Source organism: Erythrolamprus reginae, chromosome 3 (assembly GCF_031021105.1).
Source record: "Erythrolamprus reginae isolate rEryReg1 chromosome 3, rEryReg1.hap1, whole genome shotgun sequence".
NCBI lineage: Eukaryota > Metazoa > Chordata > Lepidosauria > Squamata > Dipsadidae > Erythrolamprus > Erythrolamprus reginae.
The window spans coordinates 74460382-74479692 of NC_091952.1; the positions used below are offsets into that span (position 1 = coordinate 74460382).

General features: G+C 38.4%; 1 protein-coding gene across 1 annotated transcript in view; it reads right to left on the minus strand.

Annotated features, from left to right (window-relative positions):
- The window catches only part of BEND5 (BEN domain containing 5), a 1001406-nt gene that overhangs the window by 212457 nt on the left and 769638 nt on the right, over positions 1–19311 (minus strand). Inside the window, exon 8 of the mRNA XM_070745887.1 lies at positions 9787–9901. Within this exon, the coding sequence (XP_070601988.1) occupies positions 9787–9901 (115 nt within the window). The remainder of the gene's footprint in view (positions 1–9786; positions 9902–19311) is intronic.

Consider the following 19311-nt stretch of genomic DNA (forward strand, 5'->3'; position numbering starts at 1 on the left):
GAGAGAAACATCACAATGCGAACCCGGTGGTGAAGATAAATGGAATTCACCCTTGACTCACCCTGTACCTTGACATTCACTAGCACAGGGATAGGCAAAGTCTGTGAGGAAGCTGACAGGAAGTTGCAACTCCCAGGTGGCTCATAAAGAGACTGTCAAGCAGGCAAATATGGCTCCTGTCAGATGAGGGAGAATGTGCTAGTGCAGGGGTAGGCAAAGTTGGCTCTTCTATCACTTGTGGACTTCAACTCCCAGAATTCCTGAGCTAGCATGATAGCTCAGGAATTCTGGGAGTTGCAACTTCCTGTCAGCTTCCTCACAGACTTTGGTTGTTGGAAACAGGCAGGAAGTTGCAAGGAGGTCCTCCCTTAACTGTCATTAACCAAGGTGGTCATGTGAAATCCCATACACATTGTATGGCAGCAGTGCTTAGCAATAGAAATGCAACTGATTTCTGAGTACATTTACACAGGATTGCACTTTCTTAAATCAATGTTCACGATATGGTTGTGGCTTCTTTAAGGTGAGGAAAAATGGAAAGACAAAGTTTGCATGCTGATGGCGAATAGCTCCAGATACCACATCCCCCACCCCTTCTCTCCAACTCATCTGATTCAATTTTGAAAATTCAGTATGGAATGATTTGTTTTGATTGTTTGCAGATACTAAGATGCTGTAAGAACTGAGAGGCTTATGTTAGTAAGTCTCTGAAGACTGGCAACCTTTCAATGCATGTTGTCCCAGGTTTTTGAACATGCACTGAAAATTCATGAATGTTTGTTGCCCAGATAGTGAATGTCCTGCTCCTCATGTGTTCATCTTAAGATACACTCAAGTACCAACCATTATATTAAAGTGTTGACTAAAAGGGAAATGATGGGGTTTTGATATTCAGAAAAGGAGAAGGAGGACACAATCTGAAGTTAGTTGGGGGAAAGATCAAAAGCAACGTGAGAAAATATTATTTCACTGAAAGAGTGGTAGATCCTTGGAACAAACTTCCAGCAGACATGGTTGGTAAATCCACAGTAACTGAATTTAAACATGTCTGGGATAAACATATATCCATTGTAAGATGAAATACAGGAAATAGTATAAGGGCAGACTAGATGGACCATGAGGTCTTTTTCTGCCGTCATTCTTCTATGTTTCTATGTTTCTAAGGAGAGAAATAAGGACTTGGTTCATAGCTATCATTGATTGGTTTTAAAGTCAACTGAAATGTAAATTATAAAGTCAAGGATCTAGTAGCAGAAAAGCAAAAATGGAATACTTATGCCTATAATGTGCCTTCAAACTTCTAGCTACAACATTTTTAGTTTTGCTATTGGCACCTGTCAAATTTCCTATGCAATTCCATTTGAACATAGAAATAAAACCAAATTATCCCTCCAAAATCACAGCCCCTAGATTTCAATAAAAGCAAAAATTAAAATTGGATGCAATTCCATATAACAGAGTTAAACACAGAGGCACTTCTGTTCTGCAGTATGAAGTTGAATTTATTAACATTGGTTCTCCATCGTTTCTTCCCAACTAATTGGGCACATTGGGTACTTCCGAAGAATAAGTCTAACAAATGACTGCCTGGAGCAACCTCCTAGCAGGGCATTTGCTCATCAGTATTCACTGTCTCCACCAGAATGTAAAGAAGGAAAAAGCACATTCTCCCAAGAGCATGTAAAGAACAGATAAAAGGGGAATAGTGACTCAGAAAGGAAAAAAAAAAGACTCAGCTCCACAAAAGGTTTTATCTCTTACAGATTCCTCACCTAAGGATTGTATTATTTCCACATACAAACAAGAGGATTCTGAATTATTATTTATTATTTCAGTTATCTCTGTCTAGTAGGCTTACTATCCAAAAGCAAATTCACTCCTAGCTAGGAAAAGATTTGGCTGTTTCTGTTTTCTTCTTTCTCCTTTGGGCGGAAGGTTTCAGGTTGGATGCTGAAGGCATTATTATTATTCCCCCTTTGGGAAGCAGCCTCAGTGGTTCTCAACCTTTCTAAAGCCGTGACCCCTTAATATAGTTCCTCATGTTGTGGGTGAACCCCAACCATAAAATTATTTTCACTGCTACTTCATAACTGTAATTTTGCTACTGTTATGATTCGTAAATATCTAATATGCAGGATATATTTTCATTTTTACAAATGGAACATAATTAAAGCATAGTAATTAATCGCTAATCCTAAAACCATCAGAAATAATCTTAATTGCATTTATCTGATAATTTAATGAGACGACATATATGGGACAAATAATACTGGATTACAATCATCAGATATGGCTTTAGAGGTCATCCACCCAATCTGATCAATCCTGTTGGGTGCAAGAAGCGGGAAGGAGGCGGGGATTCTGGCAAGCCCTGTATTATTTATTTATTTATTTATTGGATTTGTATGCCGCCCCTCTCTGGAGACTCGGGGCGGCTAACAGCGACAATAAAACAGTGTACAATAGTAATTTGGTATTAGAAATGATTAAAAATCCATTAATATAAAAACCAAACATACATACATACATACATACCATGCATAGAATTGTAAAGGCCTAGGGGGAAAGAGGATCTCAATTCCACCATGCCTGGCGGCAGAGGTAGGTTTTAAGTTGTTTACGAAAGGCAAGGAGGGTGGGGGCAGTTCTAATCTCTGGGGGGAGTTGGTTCCAGAGGGCCGGGGCGCCACAGAGAAGGCTCTTCCCCTGGGTCCCGCCAGGCGACATTGCTTAGTTGATGGGACCCGGAGAAGATCCACTCTGTGGGACCTAACTGGTCGCTGGGATTCGTGCAGCAGAAGGCGGTCCCTGAGGTAATCTGGTCCGGTGCCATGAAGGGCTTTATAGGTCATAAACAACACTTTGAATTGTGACCGGAAACTGATCGGCAACCAATGCAGACTGTATGCAAGCAAGCTCGGCGTAATTGGTTTTCGGAGAAAGAAATTGTGGGAGATTGGGAGATAGTGGCTCCAGGGAGGGGTCTGTGGAACCAGGCAATATGTGAACTAAGGAGGAGGGCAGGAGAAGGAGAAGCAAGGTGGGGCAGTCCGTGGGGGCCTTGAACCTTCTCCCCACCACACCCTGCCAATCAAGAAGGCTGGCTGGACTGGACTGTGTTGGCTTGCACAGCCAATGGGGCCAGAAGGGTGGTCTCTGCCCCGAGGGTCTTAGGTGACCCCTGTTAAATGGTCATTCAACCTCCAAAGGGGTCACAACCCCCAGGTTGAGGATCACTGGTCTAAATGACCTCTTCCAGCTCCTGTGACTCCTGGGAAATCCCTGCAAAATCAAATGCTTCTTGCTCCATTTTCTTGTCTTCATCTTCTCTACTATTTTTCCGCAACTAATTGCCTCCGACCTCAGAGACTCCCTTCCCATTTATTCTGTTCTAATATGGTTATTGGGCAACTGCTGTCTATAATTAAGTGGATGAAAAAGACTCTTAGAAAAGTTGGGCTCCTCTGTTTCAGTGGTTAGAAATCAATTGCTGAACGCTTTTCCCCCTCAGCCTCACTTAGTTTTGGACGCCATGTTAAGAGATACACAGAAACAGAACTTTGCTTACCAGCAAATATTCTTAAGAAGGCTTAGGCTTGAGATGTGACAAGCCCATGTGCTATAATTAACATATATATTTTACTTCCCCAGTGTGTCTCACTGTCACAGCAAATAAGTGAAAGCAATAATGAAAGAGTGTGCAACAGAGAAGGAGCTGCTGCTAACTGTTGTTTCTGACTGTAAAAGCTTTCCGAGGGAATAGAAGCTCCTTTTTTTTGGTTACTGCCTTGTCACAGAATTTCAAGGGCGCTTCAGCAGAGATCTGCCACTATTAAGGAAGCATATTACCTTCCATGCCATCTGGGGGTCTCTCATCTCTGCAAGGTGAAAATGACAAATTGGAACTAATCTAAGCTGAAGATGGCACCATTACAGGCATCTTGCCTGCAGGAACAGATGTCACTCTTTCAGCTACATGGTGACAAGTTTAGAGCAAGCTTGGGATAAAGGAGAGTTCAACCCTGGCCCCAGGATGTGCCAGCTTTTAAATCAAGAGTATGTTGTTGTGTTTCTCTGCCTTATCTATTGTTGCTGGAGGTATCACAAAATATCCAGACGGTATTAATGCTAAACTGCCAGGAAATATTGAAAGTCTGAAGAAAACAACTTTCTTCCTTGAAGTGTAGCAGTCACGGAGGATTAAGGAAAGATGTTATTTTGGTATTTCGCTGATAGAAGCCACTTTTATCAGTCGGATCAGTTTAAGCCTATTTTCATAATCATATGTGGTCCATTGCCAATCATAGATTGTGGTTTCCTTTCAGGGGTTCAGGCCTGAACCATGCACACAACTTCCAATGGTCTCAAATTAAATTTCTTTTTTATCTTTTTGAGCCCTGATCACAATGCATTACAAATTACTATCATGTATTATATTGTAATTGGTTGTTTCTTAAATGGTCAGCTTTTATTCTTTGGGTGTCCAACAGAGTCAGCCTTTTATCTTCAAGGCAGACATGTTATTTATCATTACCCAGTTTTAGCAAATGCCACAAAAAATATCAGAACTATTCATCAACAGTAAATTTTCCTTTTAGGGGGAAAAAACCTGAAAATTATATTTCATTGCCATAAACAACCATCCCAACATTTTAATAATAACAGATTATCTCGCAAGACTTCTTATAAATGAGAAATCCTTATAAAATAATATGCCTTTTGCTCTATTTCTTTGAGTATTTGCATGAAGCCATTTTGAGTAATACTTCAAGTATTCATGCTCATTATTGTTGTTGTGTTCAAATGCATATTGTGCATTTGCATTGAACCAGTTTATTTTTTCTTATGTATTATAAAACTCTCCGTATGTAATACACTCAAAAACAGTAAGAGAAATGGACAAAGAATTGATAGCATTCTGCTTTTATGTAAGAATTAGCACTCCCAAGAACCTCCCCAAAGTAATAATTTCATAGCACAGTGATGCCCATTAAGTATAAGAATAGAATTCAAATTTGCCATGAATGACATAGTAAACGATGTTCCTATGAATTCCATAACTGCTGGAAATGGCATAACTGGCTTAGTTATGATGTTGCCATGTAATTTAGTGAGGATATTTCTCACACACAAAAATGAAAAATCTAGAAAAAAATGGATCTATGAATTTAAATCATGCTGAAACACCATCTTATCTCAGTTCTAAAACTCAGCTTATCAATGTTGACTTTCAAGCAGAATAAAAGTCTGTTTCAAGTTACATCTGAGACTTCAGACTTCATTGCAGTTTTCCTAGCAAAGTGTATGGAGGTGTTTTATCATTTTATCCTTCTGAGATATTTTCAGGTTCCAAGCCTGGTCTACAGCCCGGGAATTCTTGGGTCATTTCCCATCCAGTATGAATTGGACTGAGGGTTGTGGGGCTTCTAAGCCAAGGCAAAGTCAGCAGATGCTGATACCTACTGAAAACTGATTTTAAAATCACCATCATTACATTCAACAATGACACCTTACTGTGACTTATTTAATAGCCATGGCATACTAACGTTATCAAGATTGTAATATCCCTCTTGCTATAATAGGCATGTGTGATGTATTATATTCATTTTAAGTTATTAATTACATTTTTGTACATGATAAGATAGAAATCAAACTAATAATTCTCCATTAGCAGTCCATTTAATTCAGAATGGCAAAACTTCCAGCATTTGATTAAAAAAACCAAAAAATATCATGCTATTGGTTCAATAAGTAAGTAAGTGATTCTTTCTGCCTTCCCAAAGTCATTGACGACAATGGGGCAGATATGTTTGATACCTTCGGGACCGCATTCTGCCGCACGAATCCCAGCGACCAATTAGGTCCCACAGAGTTGGCCTTCTCTGGGTCCCATCGACTAAACAATGTCGTCTGACTGGACCCAGGGAACAGCCTTCTCTGTGGTGGCCCCGGCCCTCTGGAATCAACTCCCCCCGGAGATTAGGACTGCCCCCACCCTTGTTTAACATCTGCAGATGATGAGAACAATGTGAAGAAATCATGACTAAGTTTTAAAATATGTATGGTTTGTTTGGATTGTATGACTGTTTTATAATGGGTTTTTTATAATTGTTTTTAATATTAGATTTGTATTTCTGTATTATTTGTTGTGAGCTGCTCCTAGTCTTCGGAGAGGGGCGGCATACAAGTCTAATAAATTATTATTACTATTATTATTATTATTATCATCATCATCATCATCATCATCATCATCATTATCATCATCATTATCATTATCATTATTATTTTGGGCTTCCCTAAATTTCTTGATGTTCCCTAAAAATTAATATAATCCTGAATGAAGGGCAGGAGACAGAGAGATAACAAAAGGTCTAAAAAACATGGGAATGGCATGTAGGAAATAACATTGCTTCTCTACCTTTACAAACATTAATACATTATTTTTCATTATTTCTATTCTGTTCTGTTCTGTTCTATTCTATTCTGTTGTGTTGTGTTCTGTTCTGTTCAAATAATAGACCCATCTCAGAGACATTTGAATATATAAAGATCGGACATAAGATACTGACCAATTAGCTGGAAGTCAATCTCATCTCTTCTTCAAAAACCTTACATCGGCTTCATATAAACCTCATGCTATTTCAAAATGAGAGTCTGTGACTGAGACAAATAATGTTCCTTTCGCATTTAAAGGTAATTTGTTCAGATGTTTCTAGCCTAGGTGTTAGATTTGATGTATAAGTGTGATCTGGGTGGCTTCAAAACAGACCTTCCAAAGTACTTTCAAACAAGCTTCCTCAGTGATGTGCTACTAAACTGGAGAAAAGTATCAACATTCAGTGATGGGCTGGCTTATTTATTTATTCACAGCTAGGAAGAAAAAAAATAAAGAAATGCTTATCTAATTTGCAAATAACATCAAAGTGAGTGGGGTAGCTCATGTGCTACAATAAATGGGCTTGGTCCACATCAGAATGATGGGGGGGGGGAATTTATTTATTTATTTATTATTTTATTTATTAGATTTGTATGCCGCCCTTCTCCGTAGACTTGGGGCGGCTCACAACAGCAATAGAACAATTCATAACAAATCTAATAATTTAAAAACATTTTTAAAAACCCATTATTAATCAGACATACATACAAACATACCATACATAAATTGTATAGGCCCGGGGGAGATATCTCAATTCCCCCATGCCTGGCAGCAAAGGTGGGTTTTAAGGAGTTTACGGAAGGCAAGGAGGGTGGGGGCAGTTCTAATCTCCGGGCGGAGCTGGTTCCAGAGAGTCGGGGCCACCACAGAGAAGGCTCTTCCCCTGGGACCCGCCAAATGACATTGTTTAGTCAACGGGACCCAGAGAAGACCAACTCTGTGGGACCTAATCGGTCGCTGGGATTCATGCGGCAGAAGGCTGTCCCAGAGATATTCTGGTCCGATGCCATGAAGGGCTTTATAGGTCATAACCAACACTTTGAATTGTGACTGGAGATTGATCGGCAACCAATGCAGACTGAGGAGTGTTGGTGTGACATGGGCATACCTGGGGAAGCCCATGATTGCTCTTGCAGCTGCATTCTGCACGATCTGAAGTTTCCAAACACTTTTCAAAGGTAGCCCCATGTAGAGAGCGTTACAATAGTTGAATCTTGAAGTGATGAGGGCATGAGTGACCATGAGCAGTGAGTCCCGGTCATGCTTTCTGGGAGATGCTACAGGATTTCCCCCCTCCCCTGAATATCTGAAGCTATTCCTTGTAGTTTTACACCTTGTACTTTGGAGTAACAAATTTTGTTTATGTATTTATTTATTATGAAAATCTATATAGTCATCAAGTCACTCATGGTGAGCCCAGATGGTTTATAGAAATAAAACTTCAAATACAAAACACAATAAATCTTCATAAACACACACACACACACACACACACACACACACACACACACACACATCTATAACAATCATAAAAACTCTTCAATTTGCTCTATATCTCTGCAAGGTTCTCAGCCCCTCTGGCAAAACCATATCTGCAGTTTGCTTTGAAAGAATATCAAGACATCAAGCAGAAGATGTTATGACATTGATAATTTTAGATTATATTTTCATTTGCCTTCTATATACAATTTACTGCCTTTCAAAAGCTCAGCCTTTCACGAGAGTTTCTAGATTTTACATTTTGGTTAGTGTATCCATTTGCTTTAACTTAACCATGCAATGTTAATTGGGCACTTAGATGTAAAATAAACAGTGGCAGATCAAGTAACACAGAGATCATTTATATCTGACTATGCTATCACAGAAAAGTTGTGTATGAATATCTTATCCAGCTATCAGCAATCTGAATCACATGATATCACATAATGAAGACGCGTGTTTAATCATGCCCCAAATAGCTCAACTTTTTAGTAGCAGCTATTTCACTCTTATAGAAAAGTAAATAGGGAAATATATAGAATGCCATTTTGAATAAATGAAGAAAAATTAAAACTGAATAAAGGATGACTATCTAGAATAATGAAAAAGCACAAGTTAGAAAAAAAATTGGAAAAACCTTTTCTGATACTTATTTTCCCCCCAACCTATTGACATCATTCACCTCATTGATCACATTATATTATTACTGATTAGTATTGGCATGACACAAATTTCCCAAACTGTTGGCCTCCCTCCATCTTTGGGAAATTGATTTTTAACTGTTCTGCCTGATTTGAGAGACAGATGAAATTTGCATTCCCACAATTTCATTCTATGTTTGTAAGCATTTCAGAAGTGTAACTACAAGTAGTTCTCAACTTACAACAGTTTATTTAGTGCTGTTCACTGTTACAACAGCACTAAATATGTGAAATGACCATTTCCCACACTTATACCCTTTGTAGCATCCCCATGATCAAAATTCAGATGGCAACTGTTTTATATTTGTGATGGTTGAAGTTCCAGGGTCATATAAGGATCTTTTGCAAAATTTAGAGAAGCAAAATCAACAGGGAAACCAGATTCACTTAGTAACTGTGTTACTAACTTAACAACTGAGATTTCAAAGTGCACTTTTACTGCTGCTACCAATATCACTTCTCAGCTTGCCAAACAGACATCAGGAAGACAGCTGTGAGAATCAAGGGCACTCCAGCAGGTGTTTGTCAGAGCTAAAGACTTTTTCTCATAACAATACAATTGGACAACATGACCTGATCTAAGGAAGGTAGAATCTATACTTTAATTATGTGGGCTTGTGCAGTAATTAGTTAGATCTGGTTTTGCCCTCAATTTGGTTGGGTTTGTCAGCCAGAAAGTTGACACAGTTATTAACTGTGGCAAGAAAGGTTTGAAAATGAGGCTGAACTCACTTAACAAATGGCTCAACAACAGAAAATTTGGGCTTAATTATGGTTGTAAATCGAGAACTAGCTCTACTGCATAGCTGAAACTCTCTTTACTCAGCTGCTGCCTAGCTTCAATTAAACACCGATTGGCTGAAGAGGTTCTCTGCAATATCTAGACTCTCATAGCTGAAGTTTTTTAAGATCTGCAGATGATGACAACAATGTGAAGAAATCATGACTACGTTTTAAAGTACTGTAAATGGAATGATGATTAGGTGAACTAAAAAGTCTTATATTCAAAATATGTAAACGTAACTTAATTGGTTAGCTTTATAGGCTTGATCTAGTATTTTCTTATCTCAGTCTTAAAATTCTCTTTTCCTGTTTCCTGGCCCTGCAAATAACTGTTCTAGAAGTTAACTAACCTAAGTATATCACTCATCCTATACTGCATATTCATACCTGTAATTGCCAAGATAAACTCCATCTGGATTAAGCATAGGAGCGATCTTGAAGACCAAATGATCCCGTAGTACTTTGGCAAGTGGATGTGAGCTCACAAGAAAATCAATGATACCTAGGGGGAAAAGTATATTAATTTTTTCTTTATAAACACAAAAATAATGTATGTTTTTCAAATTATATTGAATTCCATTGCAATAGTTTACCAGATATCATAAAACCAAAATAGCAATTTCCAGTTATTTTTATTAAAGATGTGCAAATTGGGTCTAATTCAATGGATTCAGGAAATCAATTAGAAAACCAGTCTCTTTTAATTCAGATGTCTGAATGAATTTAGGCTGAATCTCTGAATTGAATCTGATTGAATTTAGATTGATTCAGACCATTAAAGCTCAGGTGCACATACATGGTGTCTGAATCCACTTGGAAACATTCAGTTCAATGAACTAATCTTTCAAACTGATTCAGTAAGGTTTATGCCTACACAATGTTTATATCAATTAAATATAAAACATGTTTTCCATACACTTTAGGAGTTCATGTCTTGACCCTGATGCAAAGTATTTAGTTAGTTAGTTAGTTAGTTAGTTAGTTAGTTAGTTAGTTAGTTAGTTAGTCCAATACACAATGACGGTTTTAGTGGATATATGTCTATATACATAGAAACATAGAAACATAGAAGACTGACGGCAGAAAAAGACCCCATGGTCCATCTAGTCTGCCCTTTTACTATTTCCTGTATTTTATCTTACAATGGATATATGTTTATCCCAGGCATGTTTAAATTTGGTTACTGTGGATTTACCAACCACGTCTGCTGGAAGTTTGTTCCAAGGATCTACTACTCTTTCAGTAAAATAATACTTTCTCATGTTGCCTTTGATCTTTCCCCCAACTAACTTCAGATTGTGTCCCCTTGTTCTTGTGTTCACTTTCCTGTTAAAAACACTTCCCTCCTGAACCCTATTTAACCCTTTAACATATTTAAATGTTTCGATCATGTCCCCCCTTTTCCTTCTGTCTTCCAGACTATACAGATTGAGTTCATTAAGTCTTTCCTGATATGTTTTATACTTCAGACCTTCCACCATTCTTGTAGCCCGTCTTTGGACCCGTTCAATTTTGTCAATATCTTTTTGTAGGTGAGGTCTCCAGAACTGAACACAGTACTCCAAATGTGGTCTCACCAGCGCTCTATATAAGGGGATCACAATCTCCCTCTTCCTGCTTGTTATACCTCTAGCTATGCAGCCAAGCATCCTACTTGCCTTTCCTACTGCCCGACCACACTGCTCACCCATTTTGAGACTGTCAGAAATCACTACCCCTAAATCCTTCCCTTCTGAAGTTTTTGCTAACACAGAACTGCCAATGCAATACTCAGATTTAGGATTCCTTTTCCCCAAGTGCATTATTTTACATTTGGAAACATTAAACTGCAGTTTCCATTGCTTTGACCATTTATCTAGTAACGCTAAATCATTTACCATATTACAGACCCCTCCAGGAATATCAACCCTATTGCACACTTTAGAGTCATCGGCAAATAGGCAAACCTTCCCTACCAAACCTTCCCCTATGTCACTCACAAACATATTAAAAAGAATAGGACCCAGAACAGACCCTTGTGGCACACCGCTTGTAACCTGTCTCTGCTCAGAATACTCGCCATTAACAATAACTCTCTGATGTCTATGCTTCAGCCAGCTTGAAATCCACTGAACTATCCAGGGATTAAGTCCAATCTTCACTAATTTATCTATCAGCTCTTTATGTGGAACCGTATCAAAGGCTTTGCTGAAGTCCAGATAGGCAATATCCACGGCACCACCTTGATCCAACACCTTTGTGACATAGTCAAAGAACTCAATGAGATTAGTCTGACACGATTTGCCTTCAGTAAAGCCATGCTGATTTGGGTCCAATAAGTTATTGTTTTTTAGATGCTGATTTATCCTCTTTTTGAGTAGAGTCTCCATCATTTTAACTACAACTGATGTCAAGCTAACTGGCCTGTAGTTTCCAGCTACTTCTCTACTGCCCTTCTTGTGGATAGGCACAACACACACATAGTAAAATACATGATGAAGGTTATAGAGGAGATACTCATAGTAAAATATATCTAAGAAATAATAGAAAAGAAGATATAGTAATAGAACATATTAATGAAAGAATAGAAGAAGAGATATAGGAATAGAAGAAAGGTATAGGAGATATAGGAGAGCAATAGGACAGGGGACGGAAGGCACTCTAGTGCACTTGTACTCGCCCCTTACTGACCTCTTAGGAATCTGGATAGGTCAACCGTAGATAATCTAAGGGTAAAGTGTTGGGGGTTTGGGGATGACACTATGAAGTCCGGTAATGAGTTCCACGCTTCGACAACTCGATTACTGAAGTCATATTTTTTACAGTCAAGTTTGGTAATTAAGTAGTAATTGGTAATTAAGTAGTAATTGGTAACTGGTGAAGTTCTCCATATCCCAAGGAAAACATTGATGGGTGATGTGATATGGTATAACCTGATAGGTTGAAAGATAAATCCACCCATAATACATCTTGTCACAAAGAGGTGACAAGATGTATTAAGGGTGGATTTATCTCTCAACCTATCCGATTATACCATATCACATCACCCACCAACGTTTTCCTTTAATCCTCAATTTGACAGTGGTGCCTTCTATTAGACAGTCTCAAGATATTGATGTGGTAGCACTTAATGCTGAATATTTTTTTTTTCCTATCTGCTGCTAATTTTATGACTCTCCTTGATGATTATGCAATATCATTATCAATTTATATTGGAGCAATGTGGTTTTACTGTTATCTGGAAAACATTTAATGTGCTGCCTTTAGGATCTGCTGTATTGGTAAATTACTGTAAGAAATTTCTACAGACTTTATAAAGTATATTTTATGAAACATATTCAAGAAATGTATCATAAAACCTTAAGCTAAATATACAGACACATTTAGTAAATATAATTTCCATTAAAATTTGGGGTAAGATTAATGTTATCGAAATGCATAGTACAAGGGTAATATATATTTTAAGAAGGATTCCTATATTTATTTTATTCAAATGTATTCATTAATAAGAATTTTTTTATAGCAAAGTAAACCTCCTTAAATAGTATCGGCCTAACTGGATATCTAATATTGGGCTTTACTACATTTTCAACCATAACGTTTGGCTTTTATTTTGGCATCTAGAGTATATTATTTTGGAATGCGAGCTTCTATGAATATTCTCTTCCTGCGGCCAATTTTTAGATGAAGTGTGTGCAACACCTTTGAAACCTTGGCATTTCCTGTCTTGAAAGCTGCCAGGCACATTTGATTATTAACAGATAAGCAGTTATGTTTTGATGTTTTGATCCTGAATCACATGAGTAATTTATGTAATAGAATCAAATCTGAAAATAGCAGGAAAGTCATTTTGCTGGATAAGCTAAGCAAGGTATCAACACTTTTAATCAGATTTTTTTTAAAAAACACTTGCTTTAAAGATTTGGAGAAGTTGTATGTGATTAACCCACATTATTCCCTTGGCAGTATATACAAATGAAACATATTAATTAAACATTGTGGCTGGCAACTCTAGCAGCATCCAAAGTACCTGTAATTTGAAGATCCATAAAAAGTGTGTATTCACTTAAAAGTCCAAAAAGTGCTTTCTTCAACGGGCAATGAATTTGAGAACATTTTGCTTCAAAGAAAAGAAAAAACCAGAAAATCCTTTGGGACAACCATAACCTGGATGACTGATAATCTCCATAGATATTAACTTGAATAGAACCCAATAATTCAATACTATAAGATTTGTTGTGTGTTGGTTTATCCAGGGATGGGCTGCTGCCTGAACAAGGGGGAACGCAGCAGGGTAGCGAAAATGGAGCTCAACCCTAGAGCACCCAATTTGCACTGAAAGATGTTGAAAGAAAATGCAGGGCGGCCTGCATAAGCCACGCCCACAGTGTGGTAGTAACAATTTTGGTAGCCTATCACTGGGTTTATCCCATTTATATTGTCATCAGGAGAGAATAAGGAAGATGATCTTGATGGACCCAAGCCAGATCTAGAGTCTTCTAAAAGAGCACTACTGTTAGAACCATCCAAATCCATTAAACAGGCATATTTATAACATCCCATGATATGATTTTGCCTAACCAAAAGCATCCATATTATGCGCATGCTGCCAGACCTGGAGAGATGAACTGAAATCATAGTAGCAGGCTTTAAAGATAACTTCCAGCACTTTGATTTGCACCTAGAAGTCTACAAGGAGCCAGTGCAGCTATGTAGCAAAAAAAGTAAAATGACATTATATATCTAAATAGCTGAATTTTGGAATGAAGAATTGGAATGTCCAATTTTGGAGAATCAGTGAGTCTAGCTGCTAAGAAACATAAAATACACTTCTTATAATTTAAATTTTAACACAATTCATCAAAAATAGTTTGTGCTTATTGGACCCTTCAACAAATGTTGGGAAAGAATAAGGTATTAGATTTTTTGATAACCCTGCCTTGGATCAAGGTGACTAACTTATTATTATTATTATTATTATTATTATTATTATTATTATTATTATTATTATTATTTTATTATTTATTATTTATTAGGTTTGTATGCCGCCCCTCTCTCTGCCATGTAGCTCACACACATGCACTGTGTCTGCAGTTGTTGGTTTCTTTGTTTTTTTTTACCAAAATTTGTATCAAAAATTTCATGAGTCAATACAATGATGTAATCTCATACATGCTATCTGGACTATTTTGAAGATGAGTAGAAGGCAACATTTATGCGGAAGTCGAACTTGTCTGTCTAATTTACTTTCATCAATGAACATATTGCTAGATTTTGGAAATATATTGGATATAATTTGAATATGATTAACCTAATTTCCTTAATGATGTTACAAAGCAGAATATACACTTCTGGAAGAATAAGTAAAGAAAGATCCATTTACATTAAAAAAAAGATTAATGATGCAAAAATGGCTGGAGCTAAATTAATCTGGATTGTATGAGAGAATATTCAAAGATCTTTTGGCAGAACTGTAGCACATGGTGGTGAAAAAGATTGAAAGCTTCACTTTTGCAAAGCTGACAAATGTGGGCATAATGAACACAAAATGAGCTACCGCTGTGGCAGGAACAGACAAAACTCCATAACAACTATTGTGGGGTTGCTACTTCAGTCATAAACCAGGATGTGGTTTCTTTAAGTTTAGCTCAGCATCATGTGACATCAAGCCTTATGGTTTACAAATAATAACTTATATCATACTATGCTTACTCAACAAACCATGACTAAATTTGACCTACGAACAACTCGTGTGAGACAAAAGAAGACGGTTTCTATTTTTATTTTTTTGGACAACATACATAGAAAGAATGCATCTATGAACACCAACCGGCAGTCAGAAGACAGGACAAAAATTCTTTAATTTCACAACAAATAGATAGATTTAACCATAGTTTCAATTGGGAAAATGTGACAATCCTCGACCTGGCCAAGTGTAAAAATGCCAAGGAATTTCTAGAGGCCTTGCATTCTGACAAATCAGCCACCAATAGACATTGACAATATCAACCAGCCCAAAACAGAACAAGTGGTGAGGACTTCCAGCACCTCTCCACCAGTAATCAGATCAATATAGATTAACTCCAAGGTTAATCACCCTCTTTGGAGCGGGGAGGGGGCTGGGAGGCTGGGAAGGAAGAGCAGCCAGCAGAGGCCCAGGCGGCCCTTAAGCTCCTCCCCGGTCATGGCAAATCCTCCTGCCTGCTGTTCCCTCTTTAGCAGGGCAGCACTGGGACACGACAGGGCCTCTCAGGGGTGGGGCAGGTGAAACAGGCGAGAAAAGGCCCTACACAGCTGGCCTGAAGTCCGTGCAGAGACCTCCGGCCAAGCTGGGTTGGGGCAGGGAGGGCAAGGGAGCAGCAGAGAGCCCAGAATCCCCTCCCTCCAGCCTCTTCCCAAGGGGGCTGGTTGGGAGGGAAAAAAGCGGGACATTTTTCAAAGGGCATGGGATGCGGGATAAAGGAAGAAAAAGTGTGACTGTCCCGCTTGTTTTTTTTACTAGAAACCTAACATTCAAACAGAGAATAAGAAAAACCACTTCCTGGAATAACTGATGCACCAAAATAGGCCGTAAATTGGAAATGGTGGATTTTGAATGACCTGCACATTCTTAGAGTTCATAACATATATATGATTTTCCCTTATTTGTTTCCACATTTATAATTTGGGAAGGGAGACAATACTCTTTTTTTTCTTGCTATACTGAGTAATTAAAAAAGGGACTAGCTTGAGAATGTATTGTGTATAATCCAAATTATATTAGTCCAGCCTAATTGTAAGTCATTTTAAAACACATTATTTTAAAATATATGTATAAAATATTGACCTCAATTAGATCCATCTTGATATACTAATATATCAAGATGGTATATCATTAGGAAACCAGTAGGGTTAAGTAAATACAGCATGTAATGCATATATGTTGTGAGCTGCTCCGAGTCTCCGGAGAGGGGCAGCATACAAATCTAATAAATAAAAATAAATAAATAAATAAATATAAACTGTGCAATCAGGAGCCAAAAGCTATAGGATAAAATATTCCAAAATAAAAAGAAAATGAATTGTAGAAACTGGGAGAAATTGAAATGTTGATGATAATGATTTTCTAAAAAGAAAAATAGGCCATATAACAGCTTTTCTTGAAGATCTTATAATGCTTACAACAAACATCAAGAATCAATTATCCAGTCTAAACCAAGATAAAACACAACCTTAAAAAATGTATGTTGTACATACATGCCTCACATAAAATCAGTCAATCAGTAGAATTATATTAATGTTTTTTTTTATCCAGCAAAGATACTGACCTACAAACCAGTAAGACATACAATATGGATATTTTTGCCTGTTTAAAATCTAGAGAAAGTTGTTATGTTCATAAATCAGTGCAAACTAAAATTTACATCTTCCCCAATCAGCAAGAAGCATATCTTTTATTTCATTTAGTCCTAAGTTAAATATTTGGTAGAAGCCAAGTCCAATTAATATAATTTGCCTGAAGGCAGATAGCGTGATAAAACTGTTGCCTTAATTTTTTTAGTTGGTCCTTGTATTAAAATAACAGTTGCTGGTAAACAGGAAAACTAATGATGCCAGTTGATCTTATTAGTGGCTAATAATTGCTTAATTTGTCCACTAATTGACCTATGTTGCTATGGGGCCATTGGACCATGTCGCAGGGTTGGAAGAAAACAAGACCAGAATAATGTTACTTCTGAGAGTGACTTCTGGAAATAGTACTAGTTGTTAAAATATATTTCCCTTTCACAGACTCAATATGAATAATCTATTGGGGGATGGAGGGGGGATGGAGGGGGAGGGAGGGAGAGAGGGAAGGAAGGAGGAAGGAAGGAAGGAAATGTATTCATGATTACAAACCAGTGCCTCAGAGTAGAATATTGTTCTGGATATAAACTTTCTGATACTGGGCCAACCCTTGTGAGTTGTTTCAATCTTGAGAGATTGTATGGGACAATCTCTGTATGTATACAAATGTATGGGACAGACCCTAACATTCTACATCAGCCAAGTAAAGATCTTTGGCCAATGACATGTACAAATTCTCCATATACAACTGTTTCCCATTCTTATCTCTATATACCAGGGGTGTCATTGAGGGCTGCATCAGGGTTGAGTTTGATTTCAGGGGGCTGAGGTGGGCATGACCAGCTCGGTGTCACTCGTATTGGGGCATCTGTGGTGATATGAGCACTCTGTCAGTGAAAACATGCTCCCGGGCTCCTTTTTCAGCAGAGAAGCTCAAAGAAACATTATCCAAAAATCAAGGAGAAAAATAATCAGGAAAATCCAGGATGGATTAAAAATGCACAGAAAAATTACAAAATCGAAACAAAGCTCAGAGGAGATGGTTAGAAACAGTGTCCATGAACTGAGGACTGGATTGAACGATTGAGGAATGTCACCAGGTGTTCTCCTCTGGGACTACTCAAATTGAAACAAAGGAGAATCCACTCACAAAGACTTCAAATGAAACACATATATATTTGAAAAGGATTTGTACAAACAAAGTCAGGCTTTTTAGTCCATTTTGGCAGCTTTCCCGGTGAAATTGGCGAACAGATAAGGAGCGGGCTGCAGCCGGCAGTCAAATCTAATTTAGACATTCCTCAGTAATATATGTCTTTCGAACACACACACACTCACAAATTTCCAGGTTTTCCTCAGATAGTTGTATCTCTGCTTCATGCAATGGGATTAAAGGGGATAATAGCAGTTTGCCAGCGAAGCATTTCTGGAACTACGGATCTAGGACCTCCACTATTACAAATGTTGAAACTCCCCACCTTTTTACCCATAAATCCTCACTGATATACTGTCTGAGTGTGGTCAACTGTTTCCTAGATATATTCACTGTCTAGACTTTCTTTCATAGAGATATTACCTTCTAGAACTTTTCCCATAAAGATATTCCTGTTTCGTGACCTTCCAACCCTTGCATCTGCTGATCCCCAATGTCTCCCTCCTCCTCTGAGTCAGACATTACCATTATAGGGGCTTCTATAGTCTCTGATGGTTCCTCAGGTTTCGCAGGTTCCAATTCTCCCTCACTCTCTGACTCAGTTGACAAGAACACTTGAATCAAGGGTATCAAGACAGACCCAATTCATCCTCCTCAGAATCTGTAACTAACTGAGCTGGTCGGGGACCACTCACAGCACTAGGAAGGCAGATCGTCAGCAAATTCAACCAGTTGGGAGGCTAGAACAATAATAGCAAACCTATGGCATGGGTGGCACAGGTGGCACACAGAGCCATATCTGCTGGCATGCAAGCTGTTATTTATTTGTTTGTTTGTTTGTTTGTTTGTTTGTTTGGATTTATATGCCACCCCTCTTTGAAGACTCGGGGTGGGTTACCCTAGCTCAGCTCCAACATGCATGTGTGTGCTGGCCAACTGATTTTTGGTTCGAACAGAGGCTCTGGGAAGGCGATTTTGGCTTCCAGAGAGCCTCCAGAGGGTTGTGGGAGGGCATTTTTACCCTCCCTTGGCTCCAGGGAAGCCTTTAGAGCCTGGAGAGGACGAAACATGAGCCTTCTGGGCCCACCAGAAGTTGGGAAACAGGCCGTTTCTGGCCTCCAGAGGGCCTCCGGGTGTGGGGGAAGCTGTTTTCACCCTCCCCAGGCATTGAATGATGGGTGTGGGCACTGACGCCTGCACGGTAGTGCGTATGAATGCTCTTTTGGCACCCAAGGAAAAAAAAGTTCACCATCACTGGGCTAGAATAACCCATCCTAGACTCCTCTTTCGATGTGAGGGAAAATGAAAATATACACCAATGAAACCCATTAGCACTAAAAGAGAAAGGGGGGAAATTCATTGACATTCACAGAAGTGAGAAGACTGGCAAATTTCGTAAGCCAAGAATCTGATATGACAAAGAAGAAATGGATATACAGTAGTTAGATGATGGC